Source organism: Podarcis pityusensis (assembly GCF_964106645.2).
Source record: "Podarcis pityusensis genome assembly, chromosome: 16".
NCBI lineage: Eukaryota > Metazoa > Chordata > Lepidosauria > Squamata > Lacertidae > Podarcis > Podarcis pityusensis.
In genome coordinates this window covers 3085787-3097842 of record NC_138041.1, presented here as the reverse complement: position 1 = coordinate 3097842, position 12056 = coordinate 3085787, and the positions used below count along the sequence as shown (strand labels likewise).

At 47.8% G+C, this 12056-nt stretch overlaps 2 protein-coding genes across 3 annotated transcripts in view; both read left to right on the top strand.

Annotated features, from left to right (window-relative positions):
- The window catches only part of TUFT1 (tuftelin 1), a 153675-nt gene that overhangs the window by 60928 nt on the left and 80691 nt on the right, over positions 1 to 12056 (top strand). The window lies entirely within an intron of this gene.
- The window catches only part of SNX27 (sorting nexin 27), a 42386-nt gene continuing 31064 nt past the window's right edge, over positions 735 to 12056 (top strand). The window contains exon 1 of one of the 2 annotated variants that reach the window (XM_080986024.1): positions 735 to 1036. In XM_080986024.1, coding sequence (XP_080842150.1) covers positions 750 to 1036 — 287 coding nt within the window. In that variant the 5' untranslated portion in view covers positions 735 to 749. Of the gene's footprint in view, positions 1172 to 12056 lie in introns of both variants that reach the window. The other variant, XM_080986023.1, reaches the window with a different exon arrangement.

Genomic DNA, 12056 nt, shown 5'->3' with positions numbered 1-12056 from the left:
CTCCTCCAGCACCAGAATTCAAAAGCATCAATTCTCTGGCGATCAGCCTTCTTGATGGTCCAGCTCTCACTTCCATACATCACTACTGGGAAAACCAGAGCTTGAACTATACGGACCTTTGTTGGCAAGGTGATGTCTCTGCTTTTTAAGATGCAGGCTACTACAGTGGTACCTCAGGTTAAAGAACTTAATTCATTCCGGAGGTCCGTTCTTAACCTGAAACTGTTCTTAACCTGAAGCACCACTTTAGTTAATGGGGCCTCCTGCTGCCGCCGAGCCGTCGGCTCCTGATTTCTGTTCTCATCCTGAAGCAAAGCTCTTAACCTGAAGCACTATTTCTGGATTAGTGGAGTCTGTAACCTGAAGTGTATGTAACCTGAAGCTAACTAGACCAGAGTTTCCCAAACTTGGGTCTCCACCGGGTTTTTTTGGGGGACTACAACTCCCATCATCCGTAGCTAGGGGGACCAGTGGCCGGGGATGATGGGAACTGTAGTCCTACAGCAGCTGGCCACCTAAGTTTGGGTCTACTGTGTGCGTGCAATCGGCTCGCCCGCTTGTGCGCATGCGTCCTCGTGCGTGCGTGCGTGCGGCGGCGCCTACGGAAGCCGGCGAGCCGGAAAGGAGGCGGAGGGAGACGGCGGCAGAGAGGGAGAAGGGGGCGTGGCCGGTCGCGTGACCGCGCTCGCGCTCTCCGAGGGGGGGGGCGGGGGGCCCAAGAGCCGCGGCGGCGTCTTGCTCGCGCCAAGATGGCGGACGAGGGGAGCGAGGGGCTGCCGCGCTCCGTCCTGCCGGGCCCGCTGAGGGGCGGCAGCTCCGGGGGAGGCGGCGGCGGCGGCGGCGGCGGCTCGGGCTCCTTGTCGTCGTCGTCGTCGTCAGCAGCGCCGGCTCCCTCCTCCTCCTCCTCCGTCGCCCCCGCCGCCACCACCCCGCCGGCTCCCCCTCAGCCGCCGCCGCCGCCTCCCGCCCCCCCGGCGGGGCCTCGCGTGGTCCGCATCGTCAAGTCGGAATCCGGCTACGGGTTCAACGTGCGCGGGCAAGTGAGCGAGGGCGGGCAGCTGCGCAGCATCAACGGGGAGCTCTACGCGCCGCTGCAGCACGTCAGCGCCGTCCTGGGCGGGGGGGCGGCCGAGCGCGCCGGGGTGCGCAAAGGGGACCGCATCCTCGAGGTGTGAGTACGGGGGGGCGGGGACGGGGAGGGGAGGGAGGGAGGGTCCCCGAAAACACGCGCACCTGCAGCTCCCCCCTTCCTCCACATGCGTGTGCGTGTGTACACACCAACACGTGTGCAGCGTGAGGCTGTGCACCCCGGAGTTTTATTTGCGTGCGTGTATGCATCTGTATATACACCCATGCATGCATTTAATTCAGAGCATCCTCTCCCCCCTTTCTCCACACGTACACACCAACACGTGTGCAGCGTGAGGCTGTACACCCCAGAGTTTTATTTGCGTGCATGCGCGCGTGTGTGTATATATATATATGTATGCATCTGTATATACACCCATGCATGCATATAATTCAGAGCATCCTCTTCCCCCTTTCTCCACATGTACACACAAACACGTGTGCAGCGTGAGGCTGTACACCCCAGAGTTTTATTTGCGTGCATGCGTGTATATGCATATGTATATACACCCATGCAAAAGGGACAGCAGCCTCGAGGTGTGAGTATGGGGGGCCGGCCCCCCAAAACACACACCTGCAGCTCCCCCCTTTCTCCACATGCGTGTGTGTGTGTATACACCAACACGTGTGCAGCGTGAGGTTAGACACCCCGGAGTTTTATTTGCGTGTGTGTGTATATAGATAGATAGATATGCAGTATGCATATGTACCCATGCATGCATATAATTCAGAGCATCCTCTCCCCCCTTTCTCCCCCCGTGTGTGTGTGTGTACACACCAACATGTGTGCACCGTGAGGCTGTACACCCCTGAGTTTTATTTCCGGGCCTGTGTGTATATGCATCTGTATATACACCCATGCATGCATATAATTCACTTCTGTTCTTCAGACTCATCAAATGCCGCAGCTGATGCCTCCACTTAGGGGTCTCACCCCTGCTACCTGCAAATCCCAATTTTAGATCTCTTCCCTGTTTTTTCACTGTGGGTCTGTGGCTCCTGAGTTTATGCATAGGTTCAGTTGTGTTGATAAGACTCTGCCTTATCACTAGCACTGTCCTTTCGCAGCGCCCCCACAAGCACACATGTGTAGAGGGAGTATATGTTTATGCCTGAGTTTATGTCTATATATTTAGCTGTGTTTTGATGCTGAAGATGGTGCTTCTTAGTATCATGGCCCCATTCAAGATTTGCACCACAGGTGAGGGGATGCATTTAGTGTGCGTAACCTGCCACAATTTATTGTTTGTTGATTTCACCAAATTTATATACTGCTTGGTTGTAATAAAATCTCCAAGTGGCTTATAGTTATGCAGTCATGTTCTTCATATATCTATATATGTATCTATGTGCATGTACTCCCAGAGCATATATATATATGTATATATAATACATTTTACTTTATATATATATATATATATGTATGTTAGGGGCGTGTGCAGTATGCCTCCCCACAGTTGCATTTGCTAAGTTATACGCAGAGTAGGCCCATTGAAATCATACGGACTCAAATTAGCCAAGTGCATTGATGTCAGTAGGTTTGCACTGAGGATGACTTAGCCAGATACGACCCATATATAGACATGCAGAAAGAGTCTTGAGAAGCATTGAAGGCCAATAAATTTATTAAGTCTTAATAAGTCTTAATGGGCTTATGAGGGGCATCTGATGCAGTGGACCGAAGTCTAGCAAAGCTTCTATGTCCCAATAAGCCAGCTTTCAAATTCCACAATACTTTTTTTTTAAAAAAAGCTTATTTTATAGGAAGCCAGCACAGCTAACCCTCTGGGAAACATACCTAGTTTCAGAGTAAATAATAGATCATACTACATTTGTTTTTTCACTACTGCTGAGATTTGTTGGGCAGGCAGTGGATTGTTCCCACCACATCATATGCACACTATTTTTATAACCCATTTCAAATTATGTAATCATATTCTCTCTTTCTGTTTTAAAAAAATACATTCTTGCAGCACACCATATAGCTCATACTCCTTCTTTATATTCAAGATTTCCTTTAAAGGTGAGGGGATATGTGGAGCTCCCCATCCTCTTGGGGGCAACCCATCTACAATTATATAGAAATGTTCCTCACATATTGGGGGGATACCATATTGTGTTGCTACTTGCATCCTGGCCTGTTCAAGGTTTTCACTATAGTTGAGGGGGTATTTGGGGGGAAGGACACCCACTCAGAAGTCTTATTCCATTATTCCCTCTTTAGAAATGAAAAAAGTTTGATACAGTATTCTGAGATTATATCAGGCTGAGCAAAGGAATGTTTAGGTTGTGGGAGAAGAGTTCTCTACTTATGGTTTATGTAGCAATATTCTCCCTGTTAAAGGAAATGTGTAAGGGTTTTTCAGATTACATCATTGCTGCTTTAAACTTTCTTCTACAGGCGCATTTCACTTTGGTATAAACCACCCACAATTCATACAGCAAAATTCTAAAGTTGATTTATTACCTCCCCAGAGGACCGCATACAGCACTCTCCCTCGTATATCTAGGATTTCCCTATAACTGCAAGGAGAGATATGGGGAGCCCCCCTTCCCCATTCCTCCACCAGCAGTTAATATTGTGATACATTGCATCAGAGATAATGCTACTCTTTAGAATGGTTGGTTCAAGACTGGCTACAGCTGTAGGGGATGGATATTATTAATATACAGTATTATCATATGTCTTAATTGTTTTTCATGGCCTATTCAAGGCTTTGTTTTAGCTTCAGGCTTTTAGTCATTTCCAGATTCCTCTTTCCCTGCATGTTAATGAAAGAAAAGTGAGTGTAATGTTATAAAATGTAGGGAGTTGTTTGTTTTTTAAATCCTACCTTTCTTCCATCATGGAACCCAAGGCAATGGGGTGCATGGGGTTCCCAGGGAGTCTTCTGTTAATACACTGCTCCAACCCAGGCCTGGTTAGTGGTAGACCCCTGTACCTTCAGACCATACCCTATGTGGGATCCTTCACTTGGAGACACCTTACTCACTCGCCTGTTCTCATAAGCGCCTCTCTTTTTTCTATTAGACAGGTAAAAAGAAGATTTGACAGTCAGCAGGCAGGGTTGGAATATATGCCTGTGTGTGGCCTGCCTTCCCCAAAGGGATGATTAAGGGGGTATTGAATACAGATGAAAACTGGGAGCCCCTTATTATCCCCCCCCCCCAGTTATAAGTTGGAGAAGCTTGATTTTGATTTATTTTTTAACCACGCTGTGTAACTGACTTTAGTTTCCGCTGAACGTAACATTTTTTTTGTTCTGCTGTGGCTGATTCCCCTCCTTCTCTCCTAGAAGACGGTTATGTTGCTACTGGGACTTTATGAAGCGTAAGCTGCCTTCAGAATTTCATGGTAATAAGATAAAAGTTGGGGGGGGTGTACAATTTTATTGGAGGCCCTGTCTTCTCTTAGAGGCAATGCCCCCCCCGCCCAAGTATCATGGGCAATCTCTACCTTCTTGAATATAATGGTATTGGTAGATATTTTCATTAAGTAGGGTTGCTTTTTAAAAAATGAAAATAACCAATCTACTCTACCGACGTGGGCTGCCATACGTTTGGATTTTCCCAGACATTTCAGCGATTTCCGCCCGGACACTGCTTAAGGAGGCTGACTACCAGACATACGGCAACCCTCCATTAAGAATCTCCTGATTCAGTCTATTCCCTCCCAAGCTCTCCCCTCAATCATCACCTCCATGAAGATGGAATAGAGAGGAGGACTTGTGTCCAGGAAGTGTCTTTATCTCCTAGCAGGTTATCCATGAAACCGTTGCATTGAAATGGTCCTGCTTAATAAAGCCTGATATTCCCTGACAAAAGTAGCAGAAAATGTTTCTCAGTATTCTTTGGATTGGAGGCAGTTCTCCCAACCTGGTGTTTTTTTTGTGTTGCAGCCAACCGAGTTCTACTTAGAGAAGACGAGTTGAAATTAGTGGACTTAAGTTGTATGGATTTCAATGAGAGTCTGTTCTTGAGTAGGAGTAGCACTGCTTGCAACACTTGGGAGTGGATTTATTGGGTGTGGGTGCAACAGTTAGAAACAAGATTGAAGCACTTCTGTTGCTCTCTGATCAATGTCTTGTTAGGACTGGTGTACAAGTCAGCTGGTCTTTTTCTGTTTCTTCCCCTGTTCAGAGCAAACCAGTTCCTAAGAACGTCTGTTTCATTTAAACGTTTTTGTTGAACATCGACAAAGAGTGTCTATTTAACAGGAGAATATGAAGAGTTTTGTAGCAGTTGGAAGGATGTGTTGGACGTGCTGAGTTTGGATTCCCTTACTGGCTCCGTGAATTAAAATGTTTTGGTCCATGGGATGGCTAAAAAGATTGCCTACAGGGCCAGCTTCTCTGCAAGACCAGTTACCCTCCTTACTAGTGGGTGCTTTGAGTTTTCTGTGCTGAGTGAGTTTGGGAGATGTCAGCAGAAGGGGAAAAAATGTGTCCTCATTTTAGTCTTGTTAGTTGGGCAATGTTCCCATGAGCTGGAGAAAAAGTCACTGGTTTTTCCATTGCATGAATTAAACCCAGCATGGACAACTTTCTTAGTCAACCCTGGGTGGGGATTTTCGTTTTGCATGCTGCTGGCTTGGCGGACGATTTGTTCCGGTGCTTGGCAGTGCCATAAGGTTGCAGTGCCTGCGTGGAATAGGGTCACTTCCATTTAAGAAGGAGAGGAGAAGAGGTGGTTTGTGCTGTAAAATGAGGAATTAGGTCAGTGCGAGGTTGCCACTAATGTGGCCTAGAACAGCAATATAGCAGCTTCAGGGGTGGGGTTGTGGGGAAACGAAAAATGATATTGGACCTTTCATATCTTCCGGGATTCTGCACCTGACCGAACACATTTGGCGTTTAAGCTTCTGTAGATGCACAAATTGGGTCTTACTAAACTCACCACGGAGATCAAAACAGGACTCTTTCTCATGTGTTGGAAGTGTCGAATATACTCCTTATTTTGGTCATACTGGTGGTTTATAGACATTACTGAATCTTTCCATACAGAAAACTTTTAACTTGTCACCCTTCTCTGAGGAACACCTCAGAAGGACTTTGTTGCTGTCTGAATATTTGCACATGCAACCGAGCATGTATGGCTTTAAAACATTTTGCTTTTTCTGTGATTTATTCTGTGTAGCATTAAAGATTGTGAACCCCTTAGCACAATGAGAGGTTGGTCTTTTGCAGGACACCACCTGTTTGATACTCTTCAGGTTCTTGTGAATAAGCTCAGCAAGGGGTGTGACTTGGCTGGAGCTCCTGCTCCATTTTCTAGGCATGTGCAATCTCTTCCCATCCCCATGGAGAAATTCTGTGAGTCCTATCTCATGTTGCAAGTCAGCCCTGCCCTTAATTTTGCCCAATCCCTCTCCTCGGTCTGTAATAGGAACATGCTACTGGTTCCCTACCTTAACAGTGTTGCTGGATCAGGGCAGTGGCTCATCTAGTCTGACGTCTTGTTCTCACAGTGGCCGACCAGATGCCTTTGGGAGCCCGCAAGTAGGACCTGAGCGCAACAGCACACTGCCCACCAGTGATTCCCAGCAAAGTGGTATTCAGAGGCATGCTGCCTCTGAGTCTAAACTGAATCACTCCATATAAATGCTCTTACAATGATGATTTAAGCTAGCCCTGGGAAAGATAAGACTCCGTTTACTGGTACTGAAAGGTGAATATGAGCCTTTTTGTGTATTTTAAAGTTGCACTTAAAATATCTAAAGCCTTCCCAGGAAATGTAGCCCTGATTTCTTCTTATACAAGTGAAACAGCACAGAGTTGAAGCTGGCATGCTTTTACACTGGATGTAATTTCCAGCATTCAAATCACTGAGGTAGTGGTGATCAGAGGGAGAATGGCCCTCCCCTCTCACACCTTGCATGCCTGTGGGTAATGTGGCATGATCTTAACTTGACTTTGGAGGATGACGCTTGTGAGCTGTACCCAATGCTAGTCCTACTTGTGGTGGACCCAATGAAAATGATGGTTTTGGGCCCATGAATTACAGTGGGTCTCCTCTAGAACTTAGTTGGAGACAAACCCTGTGGATTTCACAAAGGGCCTCCAGCCTTTCCTGCCCACCTCCCATCCCATTTTGAATACTATTTAGGTCCAAATCCTTCAAGTATATTATGGTCATGATCTGGCCCTATTCTTTAAGATTGGGTGTGGGAGCGAGTCAAGCCCTTATTGCATGAGAGGAAGTGATGTAGGGCTCTGTGTGCAGGGCCATCCCACCCGTGAGACAAGATGAGATGACCGCCTCAGGCAGCAGGGTCCATCTGGCCTCCAAGGAATGCATCTCTTGCAGCAGAGGTGGCTGTGGCATGCTCCTTAGAGGCTGGATCTGCTGCTTCCTTGGCATCCTTCCCAGTGCCCCCTCCACAGTGGCCTCTTGGCAAACAGGCACTGTTGCTGGTCTCCTCCCACCCCTAGGGAGGAAATGGCAGGGGCTGCCCTCTGGAGTCCCCAGGGCTCTGCTCGGTGTGATTCAGAGCCCTCTCCTCCCTTGTTCTCGATGTAGATCTTGATTCCCCGCTTGTTCCCTGTGTAGATCTTCACTGACCCCTTCTTCCTTGGCAGGTGGGGGACAGGACGGGATGAGATGCCCCTTTGTGGTTTGCCTCAGGTGCCAAACTGTCTTGGACCAAATGATGCGTTGTATCCAGCTAGCTTATCCTCTACGGATATCAGGGGGCCCAGGTTAGCCACGTCCTTTAATCTCAGTGGGTTCACACTGTGCTTGACTAACCCTAGGAGTCAGAGTCCAGGAAACTTAAATAAACAGAAGAGTTTTAAAGATTGTTCCTGTCTCTGCCTCACAAATTCCTACCCAGTTGGGGAAGTCAGATGCTTGTGTGCCCTGTTTACAGGCTTGCTAAAGATATCTGGCTGGCCACATATGCAAGCAAGTAGGCAGGCCTAAGAGAGATCTTTGGACTTGTCCACCAGTGCATTTCTTGATATACACATTTTTAAAAAATCAAAAGTTTTGAATTTCCTGGCCTGGGAAATTTGCAGCAACAAATGTCATCTAATCCAGTGGCTGTCAACGAACAGTTTAGAGAATGAGTTGTTCTTTTTAGTAGTGTCTGATGGAAAGTACTGGATATTTAGGATGCACTTGAGAACAAGATAGTTTTTGTTTAGCAGCTAGGGATATGGCAGGATTAGGCAACCAGTGTACAGAACAACAGGTGTTTCTTGGAGGAAACAAGAACAAACTTTCATGTTGACTAGTATTCATCGAAGAGGCACTATTCAGTGATCAAGACCTATATATTTTAGAACAGAGGTGGAAAATCTTCGGCCCCCCTTCCAAATGTGGCCCTCAATGCCTCTCTGTCTGGTCCTCTGGACTTCCTCCAGGTCATGAATCTCCCTGACTTAGCGCCTTCCTCAAATGATTTTGCCTAGCTGGAATGTGTCCTTCAAAAGCTTGCCTGGATGAAAGACTGAAGTGTGTGGGAACTTCTGCTTTTCCATGGCTGGAATGCACCTTGCTGCACAAAGATTAGAGTCACCTTGATTCCCTGTCTGGGGGGAAAGGTGAGAAACGAATGAATGAATGAATGAATGAATAATACAATAGGTTGCTTATGAGGTAATGCGACCCTGAGGCTGGAAAAAAGTTGTTTGCTTTAGAGGAAAAACCCTGGAATCATGATTCACAATCAATATCCGTAAGCATAGGAATGATTCCTTTTTTACAACAAGTGTTATAATTTCAGCACCACTGATGGCGTTTTGCCACGTCAACAGGTGCCATTGTGCTATTAATTTCTGAGTTGCAGAAGTTAACAAAAGTTCACTCTACGTGACATAAAATCTACTGAGGGCACTTTTCTTGCTTTCCTTTGCCCCAATTTCATTCGGGTTATTGTGACCGTTCTGCTAGGTTCTGTGCTTCGTTCCCAAGAGCCATGTGCCCCACTTCTAAGAAACCAGACTGAGGAGTTTGCTTTCCCAGAAGTCTTGTTTCCAGCTGCTAAATAGTCTGCTGCTCTTCTGTGGCTTCTAAGCTGAAGGTGGGATGGTGCTTTGCAGTGGGCCAGGGGGAAACAAGTTCTTTCCCCTGGTAGGCTGGTGACACATAGGGATGCAGTTAGGCAAGGTAAAGGTAAGGGGACCCCTGACCATTAGGTCCAGTCGTGGACGACGCCGGGGTTCCGGCGCTCATCTCGCTTTATTGGCCAAGGGAGCTGGCGTACAGCTTCTGGGTCATGTGGCCAGCATGACTAAGCCGCTTCTGGCGAACCAGAGCAGCGCACGGAAACGCCGTTTACCTTCCCGCTGGAGCGGTACCTATTTATCTACTTGCACTTTGACGTGCTTTCGAACTGCTAGGTTGGCAGGAGCAGGGACCGAGCAACGGGAGCTCACCCCGTTGCGGGGATTCGAACCACCGACCTTCTGATCGGCAAGTCCTAGGCTCTGTGGTTTAACCCACAGCGCCACCCGCGTCCCTACAGTTAGGCAAAGTGGTGAATAATTGTTAGCTGGCATCGTAATCCTCATCCCCAAAATTTATAACTTGCAAAAGTGCCTAAAGTATTCTGGGCATTGACAGGAAGAAGACATACTGGTCCCTGCATACAGCAGAGAGAAGTGTTGATTTAACCCAAGCCAGACCCTTGGTCCATGTAGCTTAGACTTGTCTACACTGACTGGCAGCAGCGCTCTAGTGTTTCAGAGAGATCCCGCCCCCACCCTACACAGAGATGCCAGGGATCAAAACTGGGTGCCACCTCTTTGCCCATTTGCAGTCTGAAAAAAATAAAATTTAGAGAGAAGAGGGGATTTGGAGGGGGGACCTTTGCACTGGAGAGGTCAGAGTGTTTCTTTTAAAGTAGATCCTTTGCAATAATTAACCCGCGGGGAGGAAAAGGAATTGCCTCAGAACACCAAGAAGGAAAAACAAAAGTTTTGAGTCACTTTGTAAAGCGGAGCAAAGGAGACAAGAAAGGGGAGGAGGCCAGGACAGGTAGGGCCAATTGATGTTGTAGTCCAGTAACAGTGGGGCGGAGACAAAGGCAAAGTCTCCAGAGTTCACATTCTGCATGCAGGAAGTCCCCTGGCATCTCCAGGTTGGTGAAAGCCTTTGCCCTTGGACATTGGAGTAGATTACACATGCCAGGCCAGCCTTCCCCAGGGGCTGTTGGGAGTCATAGTCCAAAACATCTGGAGGGCACCAGGTTGGGGAACACAGGGCTAGGGGACCACTGGCCTGCCTGATAAGACAGCTTCCCATACCCATAAGCTTCCAGACAAGGAGCCTTCCTGGCCCCCCTCCAGAGATGATTGAACTGCCCTGGCAGCCAGAATATTGAACCCTCCTGCTTGAAAGCCCCTTTGCTTCCCATCCTGTCCTTGTTGCACACAGCGAATCATGAGGTCACCCGCTTGCCTGTGCAACAGAACAAAAGCTAAACTCTTTATCATGCAGTACAAAGATACCCGTCCTTTAAAGGCTGGTTTTTAATTTTGCCGGAGCTGCTGCCGGGAGCATACAAAGTGGAGGGTCTCTGTTCTTTCGGAGTCGCTTCTGATAACAGAACTTGCCCTTCTGTGCACTGTGAAGGGATCTAGTAAGGTCCCCCACCAGATAGGATGACGATATTCCCTTGCAGTCCTGCTCGGTGGCTCTGCCATTACTGGAGTGGCACTGGCAGCAGCGGCCCCCCTGCTCCCACACCCGTGCCAGTAAATGTGACTTGGCTCATAAATCCTGGCCGCTCTCCTTCTTCCCCTTCTTGGTTTCTCTTTCTTTTTTTACTGTTCCGCTATCAGCCGAAAGCCCTTGAGGGAGGATCGTAAACCATTCCTGCGTTCTGGGCATCACCTCCTTGTAGAGTGGATAGGTTACTTAATAGGAGGGTGTCAGGCACCTTGAAAAAGTTATTGCGTGGGCAAAGCTACTTGGGGCAAGATGACGCTTTCCTTTTCCTCCACCACCAGTGCCCAAGATCTGGGAAACCTGGATCCCTGCCCCAGCAGAGGTCCCTTACTGTCCTATGTAGGATTTGTGACAGTGATCGCATCTTTAAGGCCACACCACCCTGATTTGTGGAGGAGGAGAAGAAGGTTGAATAGTGCAGCTGCTCAGGCCCATATGAATAATAATAATAATAATAATAATAATAATAATAATAATAATACTACAGTGGTACCTCAGGTTAAGTACTTAATTCGTTCCGGAGGTCCGTACTTAACCTGAAACTGTTCTTAACCTGAAGCACAACTTTAGCTGATGGGGCCTCCTGCTGCCGCCGTGCCGCCGGAGCACGATTTCTTATCCTGAAGCAAAGTTCTTAACCTGAAGCGCTATTTCTGGGTTAGCGGAGTCTGTAACCTGAAGTGTCTTTAACCTGAAGCGTATGTAACCCGAGGTACCACTGTAATAATAATAATAATAAATTTATTATTTATACCCCGTCCATCTGGCTAGGTCTGCCCAACCACCCTGGGCGGCTTCCAACAAAGTATTAAAATACAGTGGTCTGCTAAACATTAAAAGCTTCCCTAAACAGGGCTGCCTTCAGATGTCTTCTGAAGGTTCCCTGGGCATGGTTTTAGGATTGGGCGGAGAGGATTGGACAAAGTCGCAAGGGAGAAGGCTGTCAGTGGCTGCTAGCCACAGAGGCTATTCTCTGCCTCCACGTTCAGAGGCAGCAACGCTCCTGAACATCTGAACGTTTTGCAACATCTGCCTGATGCATTCAGCCGGACAGGAAGTGAGCGTTACTTGCAAGTAAAGCCTGCTGAGGATGGCAGCCTTTAGTTACCTGCTTTCTCCACGGTCTCAATGAGCCGAGGGGAATGCAAAGCTTGGCAAAGGCATAGAATCGGTCTCTGAAAGCAAGGCGGTGTCCCATCTACGTTGGGATATTTTCACAGTGCTCGAGCTTGGGAGAGGGTGCCAGAAAATGGCTC